The 21,117-nt window shown below is 36.7% G+C and overlaps 1 protein-coding gene across 1 annotated transcript in view; it reads left to right on the top strand.

The window, feature by feature from the left end:
• LOC126170316 (chordin-like protein 1) overlaps positions 1–19,360 on the top strand; it is a 762,532-nt gene extending 743,172 nt beyond the window's left edge. The window contains exons 8-11 of the mRNA XM_049920752.1: positions 4,042–4,229; positions 5,973–6,094; positions 8,813–8,978; positions 18,275–19,360. Of these exons, the coding sequence (XP_049776709.1) occupies positions 4,042–4,229; positions 5,973–6,094; positions 8,813–8,978; positions 18,275–18,435 (637 nt within the window). The 3' untranslated portion in view covers positions 18,436–19,360. The remainder of the gene's footprint in view (positions 1–4,041; positions 4,230–5,972; positions 6,095–8,812; positions 8,979–18,274) is intronic.
• Positions 19,361–21,117: the final 1,757 nt, after the last annotated feature.

Genomic DNA, 21,117 nt, shown 5'->3' with positions numbered 1-21,117 from the left:
ACTGCTCGAGTGTTTTGGACCCATTCTAGGTCAGATTAAAGAAAGACTATGAAGCAATTTAGAGCTGGGCTGCTAGACTTGTTACCGATAGGTTTTATCATCATGCAAGTATTTCGGAGACGCTTAGGGAACTCAAACAGGAATTCCTGGAGGGATGGCCATGTTCTTTTCAAGGAATGCTATTGAGAAAATTTAGGGAACCAGCATTTAAGTTGACTGTAGACTGATCCTACTGCTGCCAACTAACATTTCACGTAAGGACTATGAACATAAGGTGCGAGAAATTAGGTTTCTTATGGAGGCTTACAGACAATCGTTTTTCTGCCACTCTGATTGCGAGTGGATTAGGAAGAGAAATGACTAGAAGTGGTATAAGGTACCCTTCATCAAGCACCGTATGGTGCCTTGTGGAGTATGTATGCAGATGTAGATGTACTACAGGCTTCATAGCTGTATGACCCCATTTGGTGCTGTGTTACACCCCACAGAGTTTGAGAAGATCCTAATGCATGGAGAGGTCATCTTTGTGATCTTTAAATTTCACTCTTTATTTCCTTACCTCTGTTGCAGAAAATGGTGTTATCTTCTTTTGGCTGATATATTTAGCTCCCAAGATTGTGTATAAATGCACACACCTACAGTGTAGCATGGGTGCATTTTTCAGAGACCACTACAATATTGAGGTACAAAAAAAGTCAATCACTGAATACAAAGTGTTTCTTTACGTTCATTTATGGGCACTGTCAGCCATTCGCTGAAGTGATTCTCTATTGCTTTAATTTATTTGGTGGGTAATTTACACTCAATAGCTCATAATTCACACATATTGAATATTGCGTAAAAAGTTTGTTGGATGATCCTTCAGTGCTAGTGATTTCTGACAGCAGTTATATATGTCGCACTGATGAGATGCTATACTCATATTTCCATTTTACGATGGTGTTCAGGAAAGTAATACCTCTGAATTTTTTATTTGAAAACTATTAAACCTTTTTAAATAAAACAACCTTTGTCAACACTCTACATCTCTATTCTTCATGCCTACATACCTGGCGACGAACACATTTCTCCCAACGAGAGACCAGTTTGTCAATACCGTCACTGTAAAATGACTGACTTTATTTGTGGAGCCACAACCTCACCTCTGCCTTCCACTGTTTCATCAGTGTCAAAGTGAAATCCTCAAAGGTGTTCTTTAAGGTTTGGAAACAGATGAATAAAAGTGTCATTTCTGTTTGTCTCATTGTTTATTTCTTTCAGTTACCTTTCGTACTGAATTGTAATGGTCGGTTGTATGTACGGTCCAAGTTTCATCGAGCTATGTTACTTGGCTGTGACACATTACTCAATAGTTACTTTTGTCCTTAAGTTCTGCACGCCAGTGTATAATTTTGCAGCCAGCCAGGATCTAGTTAATGTGTTGTCATACCCACCACACATTAGAAACATGCTGTTAGAAGATGCATTTCCATGAAACCAATAGCTTGTTTGTAGAGGGTGATGATGGTAACTTGTACTCATTGAATTGGTGATGTACCAGGAAAATGTAAAGTTCGAAAAAACAGCACATCTCTTAAATTGTTTTAGAAACGTGGGGCCAAGTTTTTTCCTGTTCATATATTGTGCCAAGACCACTCTGTAAGCAGGCACTACCTTCATCGGAACAACATCCGTGACATCCCATCAACTAGTGAGAGACACAACGATGCATATGAGGCAGAATGGCAAAAGCCACCGAAGGATACAGTCAGTGATGTCACTGTAAACTTAACATTATATTTCTAGATGCATTTGCATAAGTATAATTCATCTCACGCTTATGGTACATATATGTGATTGTTGTGTTTCAGTAAACTGAAGACTAAAACCACTGTCACCCAAAAATATTCCACTATTCCACTTACATCTTACTGAATGATCTAACAGTGGAAAATCCAGGACAGAATAATGACAGTATTATGAAAAGGATGGATTGCTACTCATCTCTTAGTAGCTTCAGTGGCCAGGGACAGTGATCATATGTGCCTGAGTTATGTTTGTGTGAATGTGTGTGTTGTTGGTGGCCAGAGTCAGGGGTTATGTGTGTTTGAGTTATGTTGGCATGAATGTGTGTGTTGTCTACTGTAGAAGAATGCCTTTGGCCAAAAGTCCACATGTTTAGTAGTCTTGTTGTGTCCATCTGCAACTCAACATCTCCTCTGTATGGTGTGTAGCAGTCTATCCTTTTCATAATACTGATGATCTGTTATATTAACATTGTTCAGGTACTAATGCCCCATTCATTTTGGAATTCTTACCCTCACTCCTTCATCATTTTTTTTACTGAGATGTCGTCTGAACTGTGATGTGCACAATTGGAATGCAAGACACAAAAATAACCTTAATGAGGACTTTGCCTTCTTGTTTAGGGCTCTGAATGATGTGATATACTATAGTCCAAAGCTATTCAACAAGCTTCCATATAACATAAGTTAAGAAACTGGGAAACTAAATACGTTGAAAAGGAAATTAGTAACTCTTTCTACAAAGTGTATTTATATTTAGCACAAATATTCCATTAATATTTAGATGCAAGGCTTGAAAAATTATATTAGGTATATGGCAAGTAGGAATGTTTGTTATAAATCAGCATGACAAGTAGTAGTGAAGTTTAAATGGGGCTCGGTATTTACATATCAAGTAAATATTGAGCTAACAATAGGAGATTTTCTGTTACTGAGGAGGGAGCAAGTTTTATTCAAAGTAACACCTTTTATGTCTAATTTACTTGATTAAAGACAGCTGGCATAAGCATGAATAAATAATATTAAGCAATACAGCAATGGTTTATTGTTAATAATGTGTGCATATTAAGCTTTTGTAATTTGCTTGCCTTTTGTTAATGTACACCTTGACTTGGTCCATAGAAATGAATATTCACCTTCTTGATACAATATGCAAAACGTGATAAATGAATGAATTTCAGATGTGAGCTTGGAATTTTGGGATGTCCAGACTGTCAGCTAACTAATGGTTCCACACCTGTTTAACTACAATTTTATTATTCCATGTAATATGCCACAAGAATAAACTATTCAGTCACACACCAACAGTCTTAGTGCTTTCAAAGGTTGTCAGTTGTTTATTTTACACTCTCTCTGTATTGTGACACAAGTGCCTTTGCAATAGACAAGTTCACATTCACTGCTCATCATTTTCTGTTTCTATTCAAGCTAAGGCACTTTACAATTCACATCTGTTCACTTGCATGAATAGTGGTAATATTAAGAGACTCCTAGAGTGTGCAGTGTCCCTTGCCTAACAAGAAAAATTCATGGCTCAAATCCCACTTCCTCCAAGTCTTAAAATATTCACAAAAGACTTGATTTGCTGTACAAAGCCTTCACCACTCAGTGTGTGTAGAAAGTCCAAAGCACTAGACTAATGCATTATTGTTTCCTTCCTTCGATATTCACAAAGGAAACATAATAATGTTTTCTTTCTCATTATTCATAAACACTTACTCTGTGTAAGCATGAACATTTGCACTGAAAACCAATTCTGCACTTAAATAACAATCTTGGGGAAATATGGTACATTCTCAGCAAAGAGAATTGTTTACAAAATGTAATTAATCAAGAACCATCACAGTAGAGGGAAACTACTATTATAACAGCATTTGAATTATTTGCTAGCAAATTATAGCAATTAATACTTATATACCCATTTACAATATAAGGAATAAGATAGTTTGGTACTCACCATAAAGATAACAGGTTGAGTTGCAGACAGGCACAATGAAAAGACTGTTGCACATTTAGCTTTCAGCCAAAGTCTTCTTCAGAAAAGGGAACATACACACATTGATTCACACAAGCACACCTCACACAACACAACCCAGCTCGAACTGGAATATACTTATTTTATTAACTACGTGCTATTTCCAGGTGCATGTAGGATGTTTTGGGTATAAATCATGGGTTCTGCTTGTGAAACTGTTTTATCACTATTATCTGCTTTATAGTTTAAATATAACAGGAATTATGACATATTATTTTACAGGTATTATGTGGATGGTTCCTCTTGGCATCCCGTAATTGGTCCTTTTGGTCCAATGGATTGTGTTCGATGCCATTGCCTCTCTGGTAGTATTGAGTGTAGCCGCTTCAAGTGCCCGTCCAGAGAAGAACTGCCCTGTGAAAAGCCTGTGAAGCAATTTGGACAATGCTGTGCATCATGTCCTGTCCCAGGTAAGATAGATGCATCAGAAAAATTGGATACTTTTATTTTCAGTTTTTTATCTTGACATCAGAATTTGCAAGCATGTTACACACATAATAGCTGCATGTTCAGTGACACAAGATGTCTGAGAAACATAAGTACAATCATTTTAAGTATCTTTATTCACAAAAGTCCAGAGTAAACTTTGATATCTCAGCTCAGGTAGCTCAATAGATATAATAGCATTGATTATGAAAGACAATAATCAGGAGTTGGCATACACTTCTAATCTGTCCATAAGTTTCATTATAGCTTACACTCCACTGAGATTGGGACAGTTCTGTGCAGAATGTACTTACAGACTGTGGCTGTTCTGTATCTGTTCTCCTGAACAAGAATATGCAGAATAACCTATGTGGAGTCTGGAATGTAGGAGAGTCGTACTGACTCATTTCAGCTTTGGGCAGCCTGTGAAATATGTTTGAGGCATTGAGGATTGTCTAAAAAAGGCAAGGGTTAGGGTCCAAAACTCAATACAATGTGAAGTATTTAATGTGCCACAAAGTTGCAGGTCGTCAACTGGATATACCGGTTTCCGTCAGATCACTAAAGTTAAACACCATTGGGCTTGGCCACTACTTGGATGGGTGACTGTACTATTTACAATTTTCCGTTTCCCTTTACAGCACAGAGTCAGAGAGGTTGGTGGTATAAAGTCCCTGATCACCAGTCTTCATGCTTTTCTCCTGGATTAAAGTCTCAGCCTCTCCATAGTGTTTCATGAAGTGAGGACATGCAACACTGTTGACAGTGATCCATCCATCAGATAGGGCATTGAGCTTGGCAGCATCCTTGGGGCTCTTCGAGAGGAGTAGGTTATGTGCTGGAACAGGGTAGTTTCACTCTCCTCCTCCTCTTATCAACACAAACATGACACTACAGTACTCACACACACACACACACACACACACACACACACACACACACACACCACTGGAGTCTGGCCTTGGTATCCAGAGACAGTGGTCATGTGTGTGTGAGTTGTGTTTATGTGAATGTGTGTGTTGCTGCATCAACAGAAGGCCTTTTGGCTGAAAGCTTACTTGTTTAGCAGTCTTTTTGTTGTGCCTGTCTGTTATTCAGCATCTCCGCTATATGGTCAGTAACAGTCTATTCTCTTCATATCGCTGTCATTATTCCATCCTGGAGCTTCCATTGTTTGCCATGAATTTGTCAGATTTTTCACAGTGAGAGTATGTTGATTTGCAGAGGAATTGTGGAGCCCAAGTCAAGATAATGAATAATAAAAAGCTACTGAATTCTCTCTCAAGATCAGTCACCGTTCCCCAGCCCTTCCTCCTGTTACTAATTTTAAGTCACAGGAAAATCTCCATTTCTAATAACAGTTATTGCATTTCTTAGTATTATTTATTTATCATAAAAAAAGAGGCTGCAGTGGAAGCAATGTATTTCACTAACCTGATGCAGTTTTATTGTTTATGAGAGTTGCTATTCATTAATTATTGATAAATTGGTAATGTAATTTAGATTTCAATGAATAATAACAACAATGAAAACTAAGGAAAAAACAAAATGATACAAATCGTATACATAACAGTAGCTCAGATTGGATAATAACATAAGAATCAATCTTGAATTTATTTCATGTTATGTGTTTATTTCTGTTAACTGGTACATAGGGTCCATATGTAAAATACTTTTCCAGGCAGAGGTAGAAGTATAAAATAAACGCCTGTTAATTTCTGTTGCAGCAATGTCAGTATTACGGCAAGGTGATGTCTCAGAAGTGGGCTCAGCTCAGTGCCTGCCAAAGGGAAGTGAGTTGGCTGTCTACAGGGTACAGGGAACCAAGAATCTTTCAAATTTTATTCAGGTAATTTTGAATCATAGAAAAATCTCCATTTCTAATAGGAATCATTGCATTTAGAAGTATGATTTACTTATCATTAAAAAGATACTGAGATGTAGTATGGCTTGGTAGCACTTTTGTCAAAGTCAGTCAAATGGGTCTCCATTGAATCTAAGTTTGGCTGTAGCATCACCCGCAAACTGTCAGTGCTTGGTGTATGAAAAGACCAATGGCACAATATTCCATTTTCTGTTCTAAGCTATATATCCTCTGTATAAATTGGCTCTCATGTGAGAGAGCTATACAGGGTGAACATTAATAAAACTGACAAAATGCAGGGAGAGATTCCTGATGGGAATTGGAGGAAAAAAGGCCCAATGAACATGTGTCCAGAAATGCATTGTTGCCGCAGTAGATGGCGCTGATGAATGAAAGTTCCTCCGACCACTTTCCATGTGTGTTCCTTGTGTGTTTCAGGCTGTACAATTGACGCAGTTTACTTTAAACAGCAGAATGGTCTAATATTCATGTCAGGAACAAGCCAAAGTGGTGTTTGTATACAGCCAAGCAGACAGAAATGGCCGAGAGGCAACACGGCTATATCAAAACAAGTACCATCACAGACATCAACCACGTCACACTTCATTGCAAGCCCATTTTGGGTGTTTTCTTGATCATCGGTCTTTTCAGACACACAAACATGTGTGGAGACGGTGGGCTGTGTGTATGTCAGAGTTGGAGGACCGGGTTCAACAGGATGTTGAGATGATCCCTAGTGCAAGTTCCAGGCAAGTGGTCCACCAACATGGTGTAAGCTGAAGTACAATGACGTGTATCCTGCATAACAAAAGGGCTTGAAATGTTGTGTCAGTGAGGGTATTTTCTTTGGTATGGCCTTGCTACCCCTTGACCGTTTCCACCTGCTTGGCTATACACAAACACCATCTTGGCTTATTGCTGACATGAATACAGTACACAGTGTCAATCACACAACCTGCAACACGCAAGGAACACACAGCATGTCATCAGAGGAAATATCATTCGTCAATGCCATCTACTGTATCAACAGCACATTCCCAGACACATGTTCTTTGGATCTTTCTTCCTCTATTTCCAGTCAGGAATCTGTCCGTGCAGTTTGTCATTTTTATTAATGTTCACCCTGTATAATGTACCAATTCCTAAAAGGGGCTGCAACTAATAAAGTAATGTGATGATTAAACCAAATTTTAAATTAGTAGGCCATTTTATTTCTTTTAAGAGTACTGAACTGGCAGAATGACTTTTCTCCAAATGGTAGTATTGCGTTTTGTGATGCAGAGCCTAAGACATTGAAAAAAATAAAAGACTATAAAATGGAAACATAATGTATGTTTTAATAATAATAATAATAATAATAATAATAATAATAATAATAATAATAATAATATTTATTCAACATCGAATAATCAAATACAATCCCTAGAAATAAAACAGTTTCAGGACATCATATAGATTATTCTTCTGAATACACCAGTTTATAAATTACAAACTAAAGATTTGTTTGTATTAATAAATTTTACATTTTGATGCATTGTACATTTGGTAGTATACAATCACAATATTACAAATATTGTTTTTATCAACATTATGTTAGTTGTAGGTTACTTAAAACTATGAGCTTGACATACTTATGAAGCAATTTTCATACAGATAAAATACTCGTCTATGGAATAAAAAGGGTTTTCAATTAGAATTCTTTTTAGCTAATCTTTTAATTTGTTAGTAGGAAGGATTGTGAGACTTTTTGGTAGGGTGTTGGCTAGCTTAAGCCCAGCATGAAGTGCATTTTTTTTTCATATATAGCTGTTCTGTCGCTATTTACATGGTATCTGAACTTTTGCCTTGTATCGTACTGGTGCAGGTCACAGTTGAAATTTGGATTTATTGTTTTCACAAGCAATATAACTTTCAATATGTATACACCTATAATGGTAAGCACACCTAAGCACAATGTATTAAAATATTTAAAGAAAAATGTATTAATTCAAAAATAAATAATAAAAACATGAATGGCTGCAATAAAATAAACTTGATATATTTCCAAAACAACCTAGTCGTAGACATTAAGGTCAAGTATTTCAGTATTTAAGTACATTTAAATCACTCTGATGTTTGCATAATAATGGAAGAATTCAGAAAATACCTTGTATGTAACAGCAGTGAACAAGAACCTGTGCTACTTGTGCAACATTTTCAGGAAGATAATACTTTCAATAAGCTGACTAAATTTAAGTTTTTCTTGAAACTGATACACATTGTAGCCAAAAAAGGGGGAAACACAGAAAATATATCATGATTTTCTGTCATATTTTCTATAAAATCAATACAAACAATAGCAACTTTTTGACATCTCTAAAAAAAAAAAAAAAAAAAAAAAAAGGCAGTCACAGAAGTTGGGCAGATGAATAGAAGTACAAGGAAGGTAATTATGAAGAAAATGTGAGCAATGGAAGAAATACTTTTCCAAGTGCCAGGCAAAGGCAAAAAGCAAAAATACTCGGGAAAAGGCAGGAAGACAGCAATAAAAGTCACTTACGAATGAAATAAATAAGCATTTGTGGTTTTCCCCAAAATTCATTATTGACTCGTGCTGAGGTGCATTGTCCCCATTTTCTCTATACTGACATTTTGATCTTGTGAAGGAAATGTTGAACCAGGTGTTATGTGTTAAGAATAAAATTAACTTTTTCCATATTTCAGTATGCATTTCAAGGTCTTGAGCCAAGTAAATGTGAAGTGCAGCTGCATTCCTGGGTTGTCAGAAATGGTGCAGCAGAAAGCTTTGAAACTCAGACTGTTTCTGGTGGTGAATTTACCAAGATGAGACAAAAACTGAAGTTTATTCCTTTGGGAGCAACAACTATAAGTAAGTACATGAAGATCAGTTTTAGCATATCTCATATTGGTTTACAAAAATGTAGTAAAGCTCTAGATGTGGATTTTTCAAATCATTGATTCACAATCTTCTTCAAATCTCTACTACTTATTTCCAAGATCAAGGTTTGAAAGTTAATATCAGTAAATCTCAGTTATTGCCATTTAAACATACAAACTCACACCAAACCTCTATCAGTAACATAGGTGGAATTGAAGTAGTGGACACAGAAGGCTGCAGATTTCTAGGTATTCACCTAGATGAAAATCTAAGATGGGTAAACCATATCAAATTTTTATGCAATAAAATCAGCAGTTCATTACATCTAATCAGCCAGTTATCAAAAGTAGTTCCACATCAGACATTAAAAACAATTTATTATGGAACGATTTTTCCACAGATTAATTACGGGGTAGAGATATGGGGTTGTGCTGCCGACATACATATGAACAGAATATTAACCCTACAGAAAAGAGCAATCAGAATTATCCATGGATTAGGGTATAGAGATTCATGCAGGGAAATCTTTGTTCATCATAAATACCTCACAGTCTACTCACTGTATCTTTACAAATTAATTATATTTTTCGTGACACATCAAAACAAAGAAACAAAGTGCTCTGATATGCATGCCTATAATACAAGAAATAAAGACTGCTACTACAGACAAAGAACAAAATTAAAAACAACAGACCATAGTCCATGCATTAGTGGTCAAATATGGTACAACAGATTACCGAGCTCTATAAGGTGCCACAAAGGGAACTTATTCAAAGTGAAACTGAAACATTTCTCGATTGACAAGTGTTTATACTCTTTAAGTGAATATTAATATTAAACTAAAATAAATTATTGTGTATATATATATATATATATATATATATATATATATATATATATATATATATATATATATACACAATAATTTATTGTGTGTGTGTGTGTGTGTGTGTGTGTGTGTGTGTGGTTTTTAGTAAAATTGCACAAAATGTACTCACTATATTTGCCCAATAGAGTCATTTTCCTGTACACTAGAATGAAAAGAGAAGCATTCTGGGACCACAGAAGAGGTGAAACAAAACTTGCCAAATACGTGAAAAAGTGTGCAACTGATGTATCTTGCAGAACAATGTGTCAGTATCACACCTATGTTTACTGTTACTTTCTGGTCTTCTCTCAGGTATCCTGACTCATCATGCATACTTCAAGGCTCATCCTCATGTTTATTTATTTTATTTATTTATTTATTTATTTATTGTATTTTTTTTGCATGGAGACACCAACTGGTGTCTTTTGCAAACGTCATAGCATTTTTTTACAAGTTTAGTACAATATATAAACTTGTAAAAAAATGCTATGACGTTTGCAAAAGACAAGTTTAGTACAATATATATATATATATATATATATGTATATTGTACTAAACTTGTAAAAAAATGCTATGACGTTTGCAAAAGACACCAGTTGGTGTCTCCATGCAAAAAAAATACAATAAATAAATAAATAAATAAATAAAATAAATAAACATGAGGATGAGCCTTGAAGTATGCATGATGAGTCAGGATACCTGAGAGAAGACCAGAAAGTAACAGTAAACATAGGTGTGATACTGACACATTGTTCTGCAAGATACATCAGTTGCACACTTTTTCACGTATTTGGCAAGTTTTGTTTCACCTCTTCTGTGGTCCCAGAATGCTTCTCTTTTCATTCTAGTGTACAGGAAAATGACTCTATTGGGCAAATATAGTGAGTACATTTTGTGCAATTTTACTAAAAACCACACACACACACACACACACACACACACACACACACACACACACACACACACACACAGAGAGAGAGAGAGAGAGAGAGAGAGAGAGAGAGAGAGAGAGAGAGAGAGAGAAGGAGAGAGAGAGAGAGAGAGTGAGTGAGTAAAGGTTTTTTGTATTGTTTCTCACCAGTTTTTCTTTCTTCGTTTTCGATCATGAAGCAATCTTGTACAAGCTTGATTATCACTGGGTTTCTGGATCATAACCATTACACCACATCTCATGACCAGTGATTATATTTTTGATGAAAAATGAAGTTGTTCTGTCATGTCATCAACTGCAAAATCATCAGACATGTGAAACAGCATTTACCAAGACAAGCACTTCAACAACCTAACTGACAGCACCCCCCCCCCCCCCCCCCTTGAAAAATAAATTCACGTGAAAGAGACAGAAGATACCCTGGTGTGATCATCACAATATCTTGGTGATCACTTCAGATACTCATAAGTTCTTCACCGCTGACTTCACAATGCTTTTCCAAGTAGTTCTGTCTTAGCACTTAATTTTGCAATTCATCATATGTAAGATCTTCACAGCTTCTTTAACATTGTTGAAATAGCATAGTCTTGGTCTTTGAAGACGTCTTCTTCCCTGATGATGTCCTGTACATAAGATTTTCCTTTCTTCTGGAGCTTGAAGTGCATGTTCAACAAAGCTTTAATTTCGGTTCTCCATATTATCATATACTTCTTTGTTTGTTAATATTCTCCATTCCATTGTCATCTTCCTTCAATCCACCAAAAATCTTACTCAAAACTTTCCTTTCAAACAGTCTTAATATTCCTTCTTCTGATTTTATTAATGTCCATGTCTCACAAGCATACAGAATGAAATCTTTTTTTTTTCTATCAATGATCACCAAACTTAGACTAGGTACTAGTTTGTCAGCAATGACCATCATAAGGTGTATTTTATAACATGTCTTAATATAATGCAACCATAGTGGCATCATCACAATATATACACAAAATCAGCTTAGCAGCATTGCACATGTACAACTGTGGTGATATCAATCTGATTTTGTGTATATTTTGTGACTATGGACTATCACTGCATTATATTAGTACAAGTTGTAAAACAGATCTGAAAATGGTTATTGCTGAGCAGAACCGGTAGTCAAAGTTTTGTGATAATTGATGGAAATGAAACAAATTTATTCTACACTTCTTAAATAAATTTGTAATCTGTGACAATGCCACAGTTTGTGTCACAAGCATATTTTTGAACAGGTGTGAAAAAGTTTTACATATGTGAAATCTTGTATTTCTTGAAATAAGTTTACTTTTTCTTATCTGCAGTAATGCAAAATAGCATCTATTGGCTTTTTGTATTCTAATATTTATTTCTTCTTTGACATTGTTGTCTGTGGTTAGCAAGGTTTTAAGACAAGTGAACTTAGTTACTGTTTTGATTTTCTCTGCAACAGTTTTAAATGTATGGTTTGTTTTAATATGCTGTGAGACAGTGAAGTGTGTGGTTTTACTGGTATTAGTTGATAGTGCTGTTCCAAGAAAACTGTTGTATAATATTGAAGTGGATGAATTAATTTCTTCTACATTTCCCCCAAAGATTACATTGTCATCTGCATATGCTGCTATGTTAAAACTGCGCTCTAGTTTTGTTCCAATTTGTGACCTTATTTTCCTGATGATCTGCTCCATAATGAGGTTGAAAAGTGGTGGTGTCAAAGCATCTCCACTGTTTGACTCCGGAAGTAATGTGGACTGTTTTGGACTTAAAATTTTAATTTTGGATGCACATTTGCACCAGCTGTATTAATTTGTCTGGAATTTCACATTCTGTTGCATCCATACATAGTTTTTGTCAATATTGTTAAATGCCTTCTTAAAATCTATGAAAAGCATGTGCACATCCTAAGAATATTTAAATTTATTGTCAAGTATAAGAATAATTACCTCCCGCCCATGAACCATGGACCTTGCCGTTGGTGGGGAGGCTTGCGTGCCTCAGCGATACAGATAGCCGTACCGTAGGTACAACCACAACGGAGGGGTATCTGTTGAGAGGCCAGACAAACGTGTGGTTCCTGAAGAGGGGCAGCAGCCTTTTCAGTAGTTGCAGGGGCAACAGTCTGGATGATTGACTGATCTGGCCTTGTAACAATAACCAAAACGGCCTTGCTGTGCTGGTACTGCGAACGGCTGAAAGCAAGGGGAAACTACGGCCGTAATTTTTCCCGAGGGCATGCAGCTTTACTGTATGATTAAATGATGATGGCGTCTTCTTGGGTAAAATATTCCGGAGGTAAAATAGTCCCCCATTCGGATCTCCGGGCGGGGACTACTCAGGGGGATGTCATTATCAGGAGAAAGAAAACTGGCGTTCTACGGATCGGAGCGTGGAATGTCAGATCCCTTAATCGGGCAGGTAGGTTAGAAAATTTAAAAAGGGAAATGGATAGGTTAAAGTTAGATATAGTGGGAATTAGTGAAGTTCGGTGGCAGGAGGAACAAGACTTCTGGTCAGGTGACTACAGGGTTATAAACACAAAGTCAAATAGGGGTAATGCAGGAGTAGGTTTAATAATGAATAGGAAAATAGGAATGCGGGTAAGCTACTACAAACAGCATAGTGAACGCATTATTGTGGCCAAGATAGATACGAAGCCCACACCTACTACAGTAGTACAAGTTTATATGCCAACTACCTCTGCAGATGACGAAGAAATTGAAGAAATGTATGATGAAATAAAAGAAATTATTCAGATAGTGAAGGGAGACGAAAATTTAATAGTCATGGGTGACTGGAATTCGAGTGTAGGAAAAGGGAGAGAAGGAAACGTAGTAGGTGAATATGGATTGGGGCTAAGAAATGAAAGAGGAATCCGCCTGGTAGAATTTTGCACAGAGCACAACTTAATCATAGCTAACACTTGGTTTAAGAATCATGATAGAAGGTTGTATACATGGAAGAAGCCTGGAGATACTAAAAGGTATCAGATAGATTATATAATGGTAAGACAGAGATTTAGGAACCAGGTTTTAAATTGTAAGACATTTCCAGGGGCAGATGTGGACTCTGACCACAATCTATTGGTTATGACCTGTAGATTAAAACTGAAGAAACTTCAAAAAGGTGGGAATTTAAGGAGATGGGACCTGGATAAACTGAAAGAACCAGAGGTTGTACAGAGTTTCAGGGAGAGCATAAGGGAACAATTGACAGGAATGGGGGAACGAAATACAGTAGAAGAAGAATGGGTAGCTTTGATGAATGAAATAGAGAAGGCAGCAGAGGATCAAGTAGGTAAAAAGGTGAGGGCTAGTAGAAAACCTTGGGTAACAGAAGAGATACTGAATTTAATTGATGAAAGGAGAAAATACAAAAATGCAGTAAGTGAAGCAGGCAAAAAGGGATACAAATGTCTCAAAAATGAGATCGACAGGAAGTGCAAAATGGCTAAGCAGGGATGGCTAGAGGACAAATGTGAGGATGTAGAGGCTTATCTCACTAGCGATAAGATAGATACTGCCTACAGGAAAATTAAAGAGACTTTTGGAGAAAAGAGAACCACTTGCATGAATATCAAGAGCTGAGATGGAAACCCAGTTCTAAACAAAGAAGGGAAAGCAGAAAGGTGGAAGGAGTATATATAGGGTCTATACAGGGGTGATGTTCTTGAGGACAATATTATGGAAATGGAAGAGGAGGTAGATCAAGATGAAATGGGAGATACGATACTGCGAGAAGAGTATGACAGAGCACTGAAAGACCTAAGTCAAAACAAGGCCCTGGGAGTAGACAACATTCCATTAGAACTACTAACAGGCTTGGGAGAGCCAGTCCTGACAAAACTCTACCATCTGGTGAGCAAGATGTATGAAACAGGCGAAATACCCTCAGACTTCAAGAAGAATATAATAATTCCAATCCCAAAGAAAGCAGGTGTTGACAGATGTGAAAATTACCGAACAATCAGTTTAATAAGCCACAGCTGCAAAATACTAACACGAATTCTTTACAGACGAATTGAAAAACTAGTAGAAGCCGACCTCGGGGAAGATCAGTTTGGATTCCGTAGAAATTCTGGAACACGTGAGGCAATACTGACCTTACGACTTATCTTAGAAGAAAGATTAAGGAAAGGCAAACCTACATTTCTAGCATTTGTAGACTTAGAGAAAGCTTTTGACAATGTTGACTGGAATACTCTCTTTCAAATTCTAAAGATGGCAGGGGTAAAATACAGGGAGCGAAAGGCTATTTACAATTTGTACAGAAACCAGATGGCAGTTATAAGAGTCGAGGGGCATGAGAGGGAAGCAGCGGTTGGGAAGGGAGTGAGACAGGGTTGTAGCCTCTCCCCAATGTTATTCAATCTGTATATTGAGCAAGCAGTAAAGGAAACAAAAGAAAAATTTGGAGTAGGTATTAAAATCCATGGAGAAGAAATAAAAACTTTGAGGTTCGCCGATGACATTGTAATTCTGTCAGAGACAGCAAAGGAATTGGAAGAGCAGTTGAACGGAATGGATGGTGTCTTGAAGGGAGGATATAAGATGAACATCAACAAAAGCAAAACGAGGATAATGGAATGTAGTCGAATCAAGTCGGGTGATGCTGAGGGCATTAGGTTAGGAAATGAGACACTTAAAGTAGTAAAGGAGTTTTGCTATTTGGGGAGCAAAATAACTGATGATGGTCGAAGTAGAGAGGAGATAAAATGTAGACTGGCAATGGCAAGGAAAGCGTTTCTGAAGAAGAGAAATTTGTTAACATCGAGTATAGATTTAAGTGTCAGGAAGTCATTTCTGAAAGTATTTGTATGGAGTGTAGCCATGTATGGAAGTGAAACATGGACGGTAAATAGTTTGGACAAGAAGAGAATAGAAGCTTTTGAAATGTGGTGCTACAGAAGAATGCTGAAGATTAGATGGGTAGATCACATAACTAATGAGGAAGTATTGAATAGGATTGGGGAGAAGAGAAGTTTGTGGCACAACTTGACCAGAAGAAGGGATCGGTTGGTAGGACATGTTCTGAGGCATCAAGGGATCACCAATTTAGTATTGGAAGGCAGCGTGGAGGGTAAAAATCGTAGGGGGAGACCAAGAGATGAATACATTAAGCAGATTCAGAAGGATGTAGGTTGCAGTAGGTACTGGGAGATGAAGAAGCTTGCACAGGATAGAGTAGCATGGAGAGCTGCATCAAACCAGTCTCAGGACTGAAGACAACAACAACAACAAGAATAATTAAATTTATTGTCAAGTAGGATCTGTGAAATGAAAATATTATCCACTTTTGAACTATTTCTTTCAAAACCAGCTTGTGTCTCATCAATAATTTCTTCCAGATATTGTTGTAGGCTTGACAAAATTATGTTTGTAAGTATTTTGTATCCAGAGCTGAATAATGATATTCCTCTGTCACTGTTGCAGGCTCATCTCTTTTTATATATGCTGGAATATAATGTAAATGGCTAGACAAAAAATCTACTCACCAAGTGGTGGCAGGGAAACACACACACAAAAAGATTTAACTTTTACAAGCTTTCGGAGCCAGTGGCTCTTTCTTCTGGCAGAGGAACTCAAGGGGAAGAAAGAGGGTAAAGGAAAAGGACTGGTAGGTTTACGGAAAGGGCTATCATTTAGAAAAGTCACTCAGAGCCATAGGTCAGGGGAGGCTTACAGGACAGGTTGAGAAGGTGTCCATTCCCCTAAACCTCTCCAGTTCTTTTCCTTCACCTGTATTCCTTCCCCTTGAAAACTTCTGCCAGAAGAAGGAGCCACTGGCTACGAAAAATTGTAAAAGTTAAATCTTTGTGTGTGTGTGTGTGTGTGTGTGTGTGTGTGTGTGTGTGTGTGTGTGTGTGTGTTCCCCCTGCCGCATCAAGGTGAGCACATCTTTTATCTATCCATTTACATTATATTATCAATAACTCATTGTTTTTGTTGTTATATATAGAAACATCTTTCCTCACACAGGTACAACATGCACACATATAGCCACTCTCTCGAGGTACTAATGCTAAGCTTTGTTTTAACTGTTATCTTGTTTCTGCTGCATAGGAGAGTTGACTGATGTCATGTGTTAAACATTCTTTGCAAGTATATAAGCAGTGATTAAACAAGATTCAGGGAGCCATAGGACTGGAGATAACTCAGCACACTACAAGAAGAAAACAATTTCTTGAGAACAAAGATGACTACAGCCATGCTAAGACTGTTCAGAACAACTGAAACATCTATGTGTACTTTTGTTACATGTTCTTGTATTGTCATTGCAGCCTGAAGGTGAGGTTCACACCTCAAAACATCCACATGAAATAATTAAATAATTTTTGACTGTTAACAGTCTTTGAAAAACCTTTCTCTGCTTGTCCTGTACTTTTCTTCATTGTATTAAACTAAACAAAAAACATTTTGTATATTAGATACATATTTTATAAGCTGTGAGTGTCTAAGTCAGTAGCTTGTATAGTGTAGTCCACAGTTACAAGCATTTTCTCCTCCACAATGCTTGAAGTCCACTTTATCTGTCTCATCACATCATGTCATTGTGCTCATTACTGAGCATCTAGACCCAAGAACCGAGCATCTCCATCCTGCAGCTTCTCTTAGAACCTGCTGAAGAGGTAGATCCAAGATTTTCTTGATTTGATCAATCCACCTATTCACTGTTCTTCCACTTGATCTCTTGCCCTCAGTCTTCCCTTCCAAGATTATTTTCTCCAGATTTTTATATGGCCAAAGAACTGGAGAATTCTTTGGTTGACACAAGAAGAAAGGCACATGAAAACATTTAGTTGCCCAAATGCACTGATGCACTCTTTGTCTCTGGCTGTAAGGGTCCATGTTTCACAATCATAAAAGAAAATGGAAAATATGAGTGTTTCAACAAGACATACCTTTTTGGTGTTGGTTATTGCTCTTTTCTGCTTTGTCTAGTGGAATTTCTAATGACATGTTCTTCATAGATGTTGTATAGTTGAGGGGATAGAACACAACCCTTCTGACACCTTTTGAAACACTGAAGGAAACAGACATGCCAACACTTGTCTTCACGGCTGTGTGATTAATGTATAGACTTCTGCTTAGTGCTGTCAAATGTTGTGGGACACTGAATTCTGCAAGCACCTGCCACAACTTTTTCCACACAACACAGTCAAAGGCTGTCATATAGTCAAGGAGGCAGATGAAGACAGGAACACAGAACTATGTCCACAGATTTTTAATAGTCCGTTTGCATTATTTTACATTTGTACAACAAGTGATTTGTTTAAATAACAAAGGGAAACTCACAGATATGAAGGTGGTTATTCAACAGCTGAATCCAGTCATCTGCTTCTTTATATTGTGAACAAGAGAAATGAATGTATAGTGAAATTCATTTTATTTCTGTCATGATAGCCACATTGTCTCCACATTTACCATATGCTTTTTAATGTATTGTACCATGAAATTAATTTATTAATATTTTAAAAGTATTTTTAACATTTTACAGAGCACCTCAATAAATTCAGTCGGCGTGAAAAGAAACTCAAGAAACGATGCACTAACAATTGCATTTCTAAAGTGCTGCGTCTTGAAGATAGTTTCAACCTTGTGAAAGTGCAATTCCGGAAAGTATGTCAAGTAAATGAACTACAGCTGCGATCTGTATAAAGAAATGGTTTTAATTAAAATAGTCAAATTTTTTGCAGCAGTGGTGTCGATTCTCAGAAAATGAAAACACAACCATTTTACATTATTTTCTTACAATATTTTCTAGTCAATTAATGATAACTTACATACAAGAAGTCAAGGCAGTTGTTTAGTCATATTTGTTAGTGTATTATCTGTAAGTTAGTTTGCAAAATTTTATATTATTCTCATACTTGCAAAGTCAAGCAAAGGAATGATGACAGTACTCTGCTAAGTTATACATTGATTAGCTGTGTACTATGTGGCAGTATCTGCTGAGGAATATAGAAATGAGTTGTATTTGCACTTATTCAGTGACATTTCTATGAGAATATATTTGCTTAGCTACTACTGGCTCATAAAACAATGGAAACTTGTATACAGTGTGTGTTTACACAGTTTGTGTATGCATGTCTTTATCATAAACTTTACTTTGTAGTACATGTGTGTGTTTGTTAGTGAATTAGTGTTCTTAACAAAACAACTTGTATTGTTTCATGATCTCACTCATAATACAGGAAAAAACAAAAACAATTCAAGAACTGCCAGTTGTGTGCATAAATATGTATGTGTGAAATTTCTTGAAAAGAAATATATAGTGTAGGTATCAATACCAAGGATAGATAGATTAAAAGCCATTTGTGTATGTCATTTGTTTTACACTTACAGAAACATGGCTACTGAAATATGAAGTTTTGTATTCAGGATAAGCCTCTCAGTCTGTCTATATAAATGTAAGACATTGTTTGTAAATTGTGTTGTTGTATCATGTTGTTATTATATACATTACCGAAGTGAATGTAACTGAATGAAAAGAAATGTGCTTTGATTTTAAAGTAAGTTTATTTATTAAGCATGTGTGGAGTTGTGTAATTCAGGGTAATTCATTATACACCATAATCCTTGAAGGGATATTGTAAAATACAATCCTTTAAGGAATTTTATATTTATCTTTTAAATAAAGTTATTTATAAATATTGAGCTACAAACCTTAATTTCTTTTTCATTATTATAACCAATGCATGTTATAACCTGAAGTTTTGTGGTGCTGAAATTTTGTTATTCTCTTTGGATTCTGAGTCACCAGAAAATACAAAGATAATATCTGAATAACTAACTATATAGCTTAGAAGTACACCATGTTAGCAATCTAAACCAAAGTTGTTGTTGCTGATTTCTATTTTCTTTGCATGAACTGCCCTTCATTCATTACTGTTCTAGATTGATCACAGTCTTTAATGACACATCCATGCTCAATGTTTCTCACTGCTTCAGTTGACACCCTTTATTATTTGTAGTATTCTTTTCCCAGTTCAGCATACTTTCAGTGTCCGGTCTACCACTACTATTATCAGGTCAGTCATCACTGCTCTCCTGGCTAACAATCATTTTACTGATCTGTAGCCTGGATGATAACCTGCCACTCAATTCATTTTCTTGAACTCTCAGCATCACAATCTCTAGCCAGTCAGATTTTGCCATTGTATACTACCTGGAGCCACTGACAAAACCCCTTTATTCTCCTTTAAGCCTGAAACAGTGAATTCTGCTGAGTGGGTATATCTGCAACCACAGGACATTATTTTTGAATATCTGTATTGCCATGAAATAGCCTGCCATGAGTATTTATTAAATTTTCTGTATTTTTTTAATTCTCACATAATATGAAAAACATTAATAGAAAAGACATTTATCATTCATTATATTTGCAATACATGCAACTATGTGTTCCTGTCAGAAATTACACTCTCTTTCTGTCAAAAGATGTCTTTACAGTGAAAGAACTTCCTAGAATTTTCTCAGGACAAGAAATATAAAAACCAACATAACCAAACAGTGGATGCATTTGTTTGTAGTGCTGTGTTACACAAAACCAAATTATACTGTAATTTTGTTGAAACGAATTAAATGGTGTACATCTTCAAACATATATACATTAGTGAGCATCGCACCAGCAACCAACATAAACCTAGAGTCAGTTCTTCCCACCAACACTAGCTTTTCTGAAGGGTGGGGTATCACGTATGGTAGTCCCTTTCCCAGACTATCTCTATTCCCTTCCCTGCTCCTGCTTCATCTTGAAACATTCCTGCTAGCCCTTCCAGTGTATCAGCATAGTCTACACTGCTTCTCTCATCATCCCCCCCCCCCCCCCCCCCCCAGCTCAACTACCCAATGCTGCACCTAACAGCCCACCATCCTGTCACTGCCACATTCACACTGGCAGCACTACAGCAGCTTCCCCCAACACTACTCAGAATCCCTATGCCTCTCCACCCCACATCTCTTCTATACCCACATTACCAACCAGAGCCAAGATCTCTGCTCAGCACATTCAGACCTCAGTGTTCAGGAACAATGGTGGTTATAAGTGTGTGTGTGTGTGTGTGTTATGTTTGAGGGAGTGTTCAGTGTAATAGCTTTGTCTACTTTTAAACAAACTTTGTGTGTGCCTGTCTGCCCCTCAATGCCTCCTCTGTGTGCTGAGTAGCATCTATCCTACTGTTGTTGGAACAACTGCTGATTTTTTCAATAGGTACATGTTATAATATATGTGCAAGCTCTCATTCTTCATGTAGATATCTTGAAAAGCATTTGTTATTTGAAAATTTAAACAGTAAATAAAATATGTCTGTTTCATTCATGTGAACAGTACAAAGTAAA

This window comes from Schistocerca cancellata, chromosome 1 (genome assembly GCF_023864275.1).
Source record: "Schistocerca cancellata isolate TAMUIC-IGC-003103 chromosome 1, iqSchCanc2.1, whole genome shotgun sequence".
In the NCBI taxonomy this organism is placed as follows: Eukaryota; Metazoa; Arthropoda; class Insecta; order Orthoptera; family Acrididae; genus Schistocerca; species Schistocerca cancellata.
This window is presented reverse-complemented; position numbering and strand designations above follow the sequence as displayed.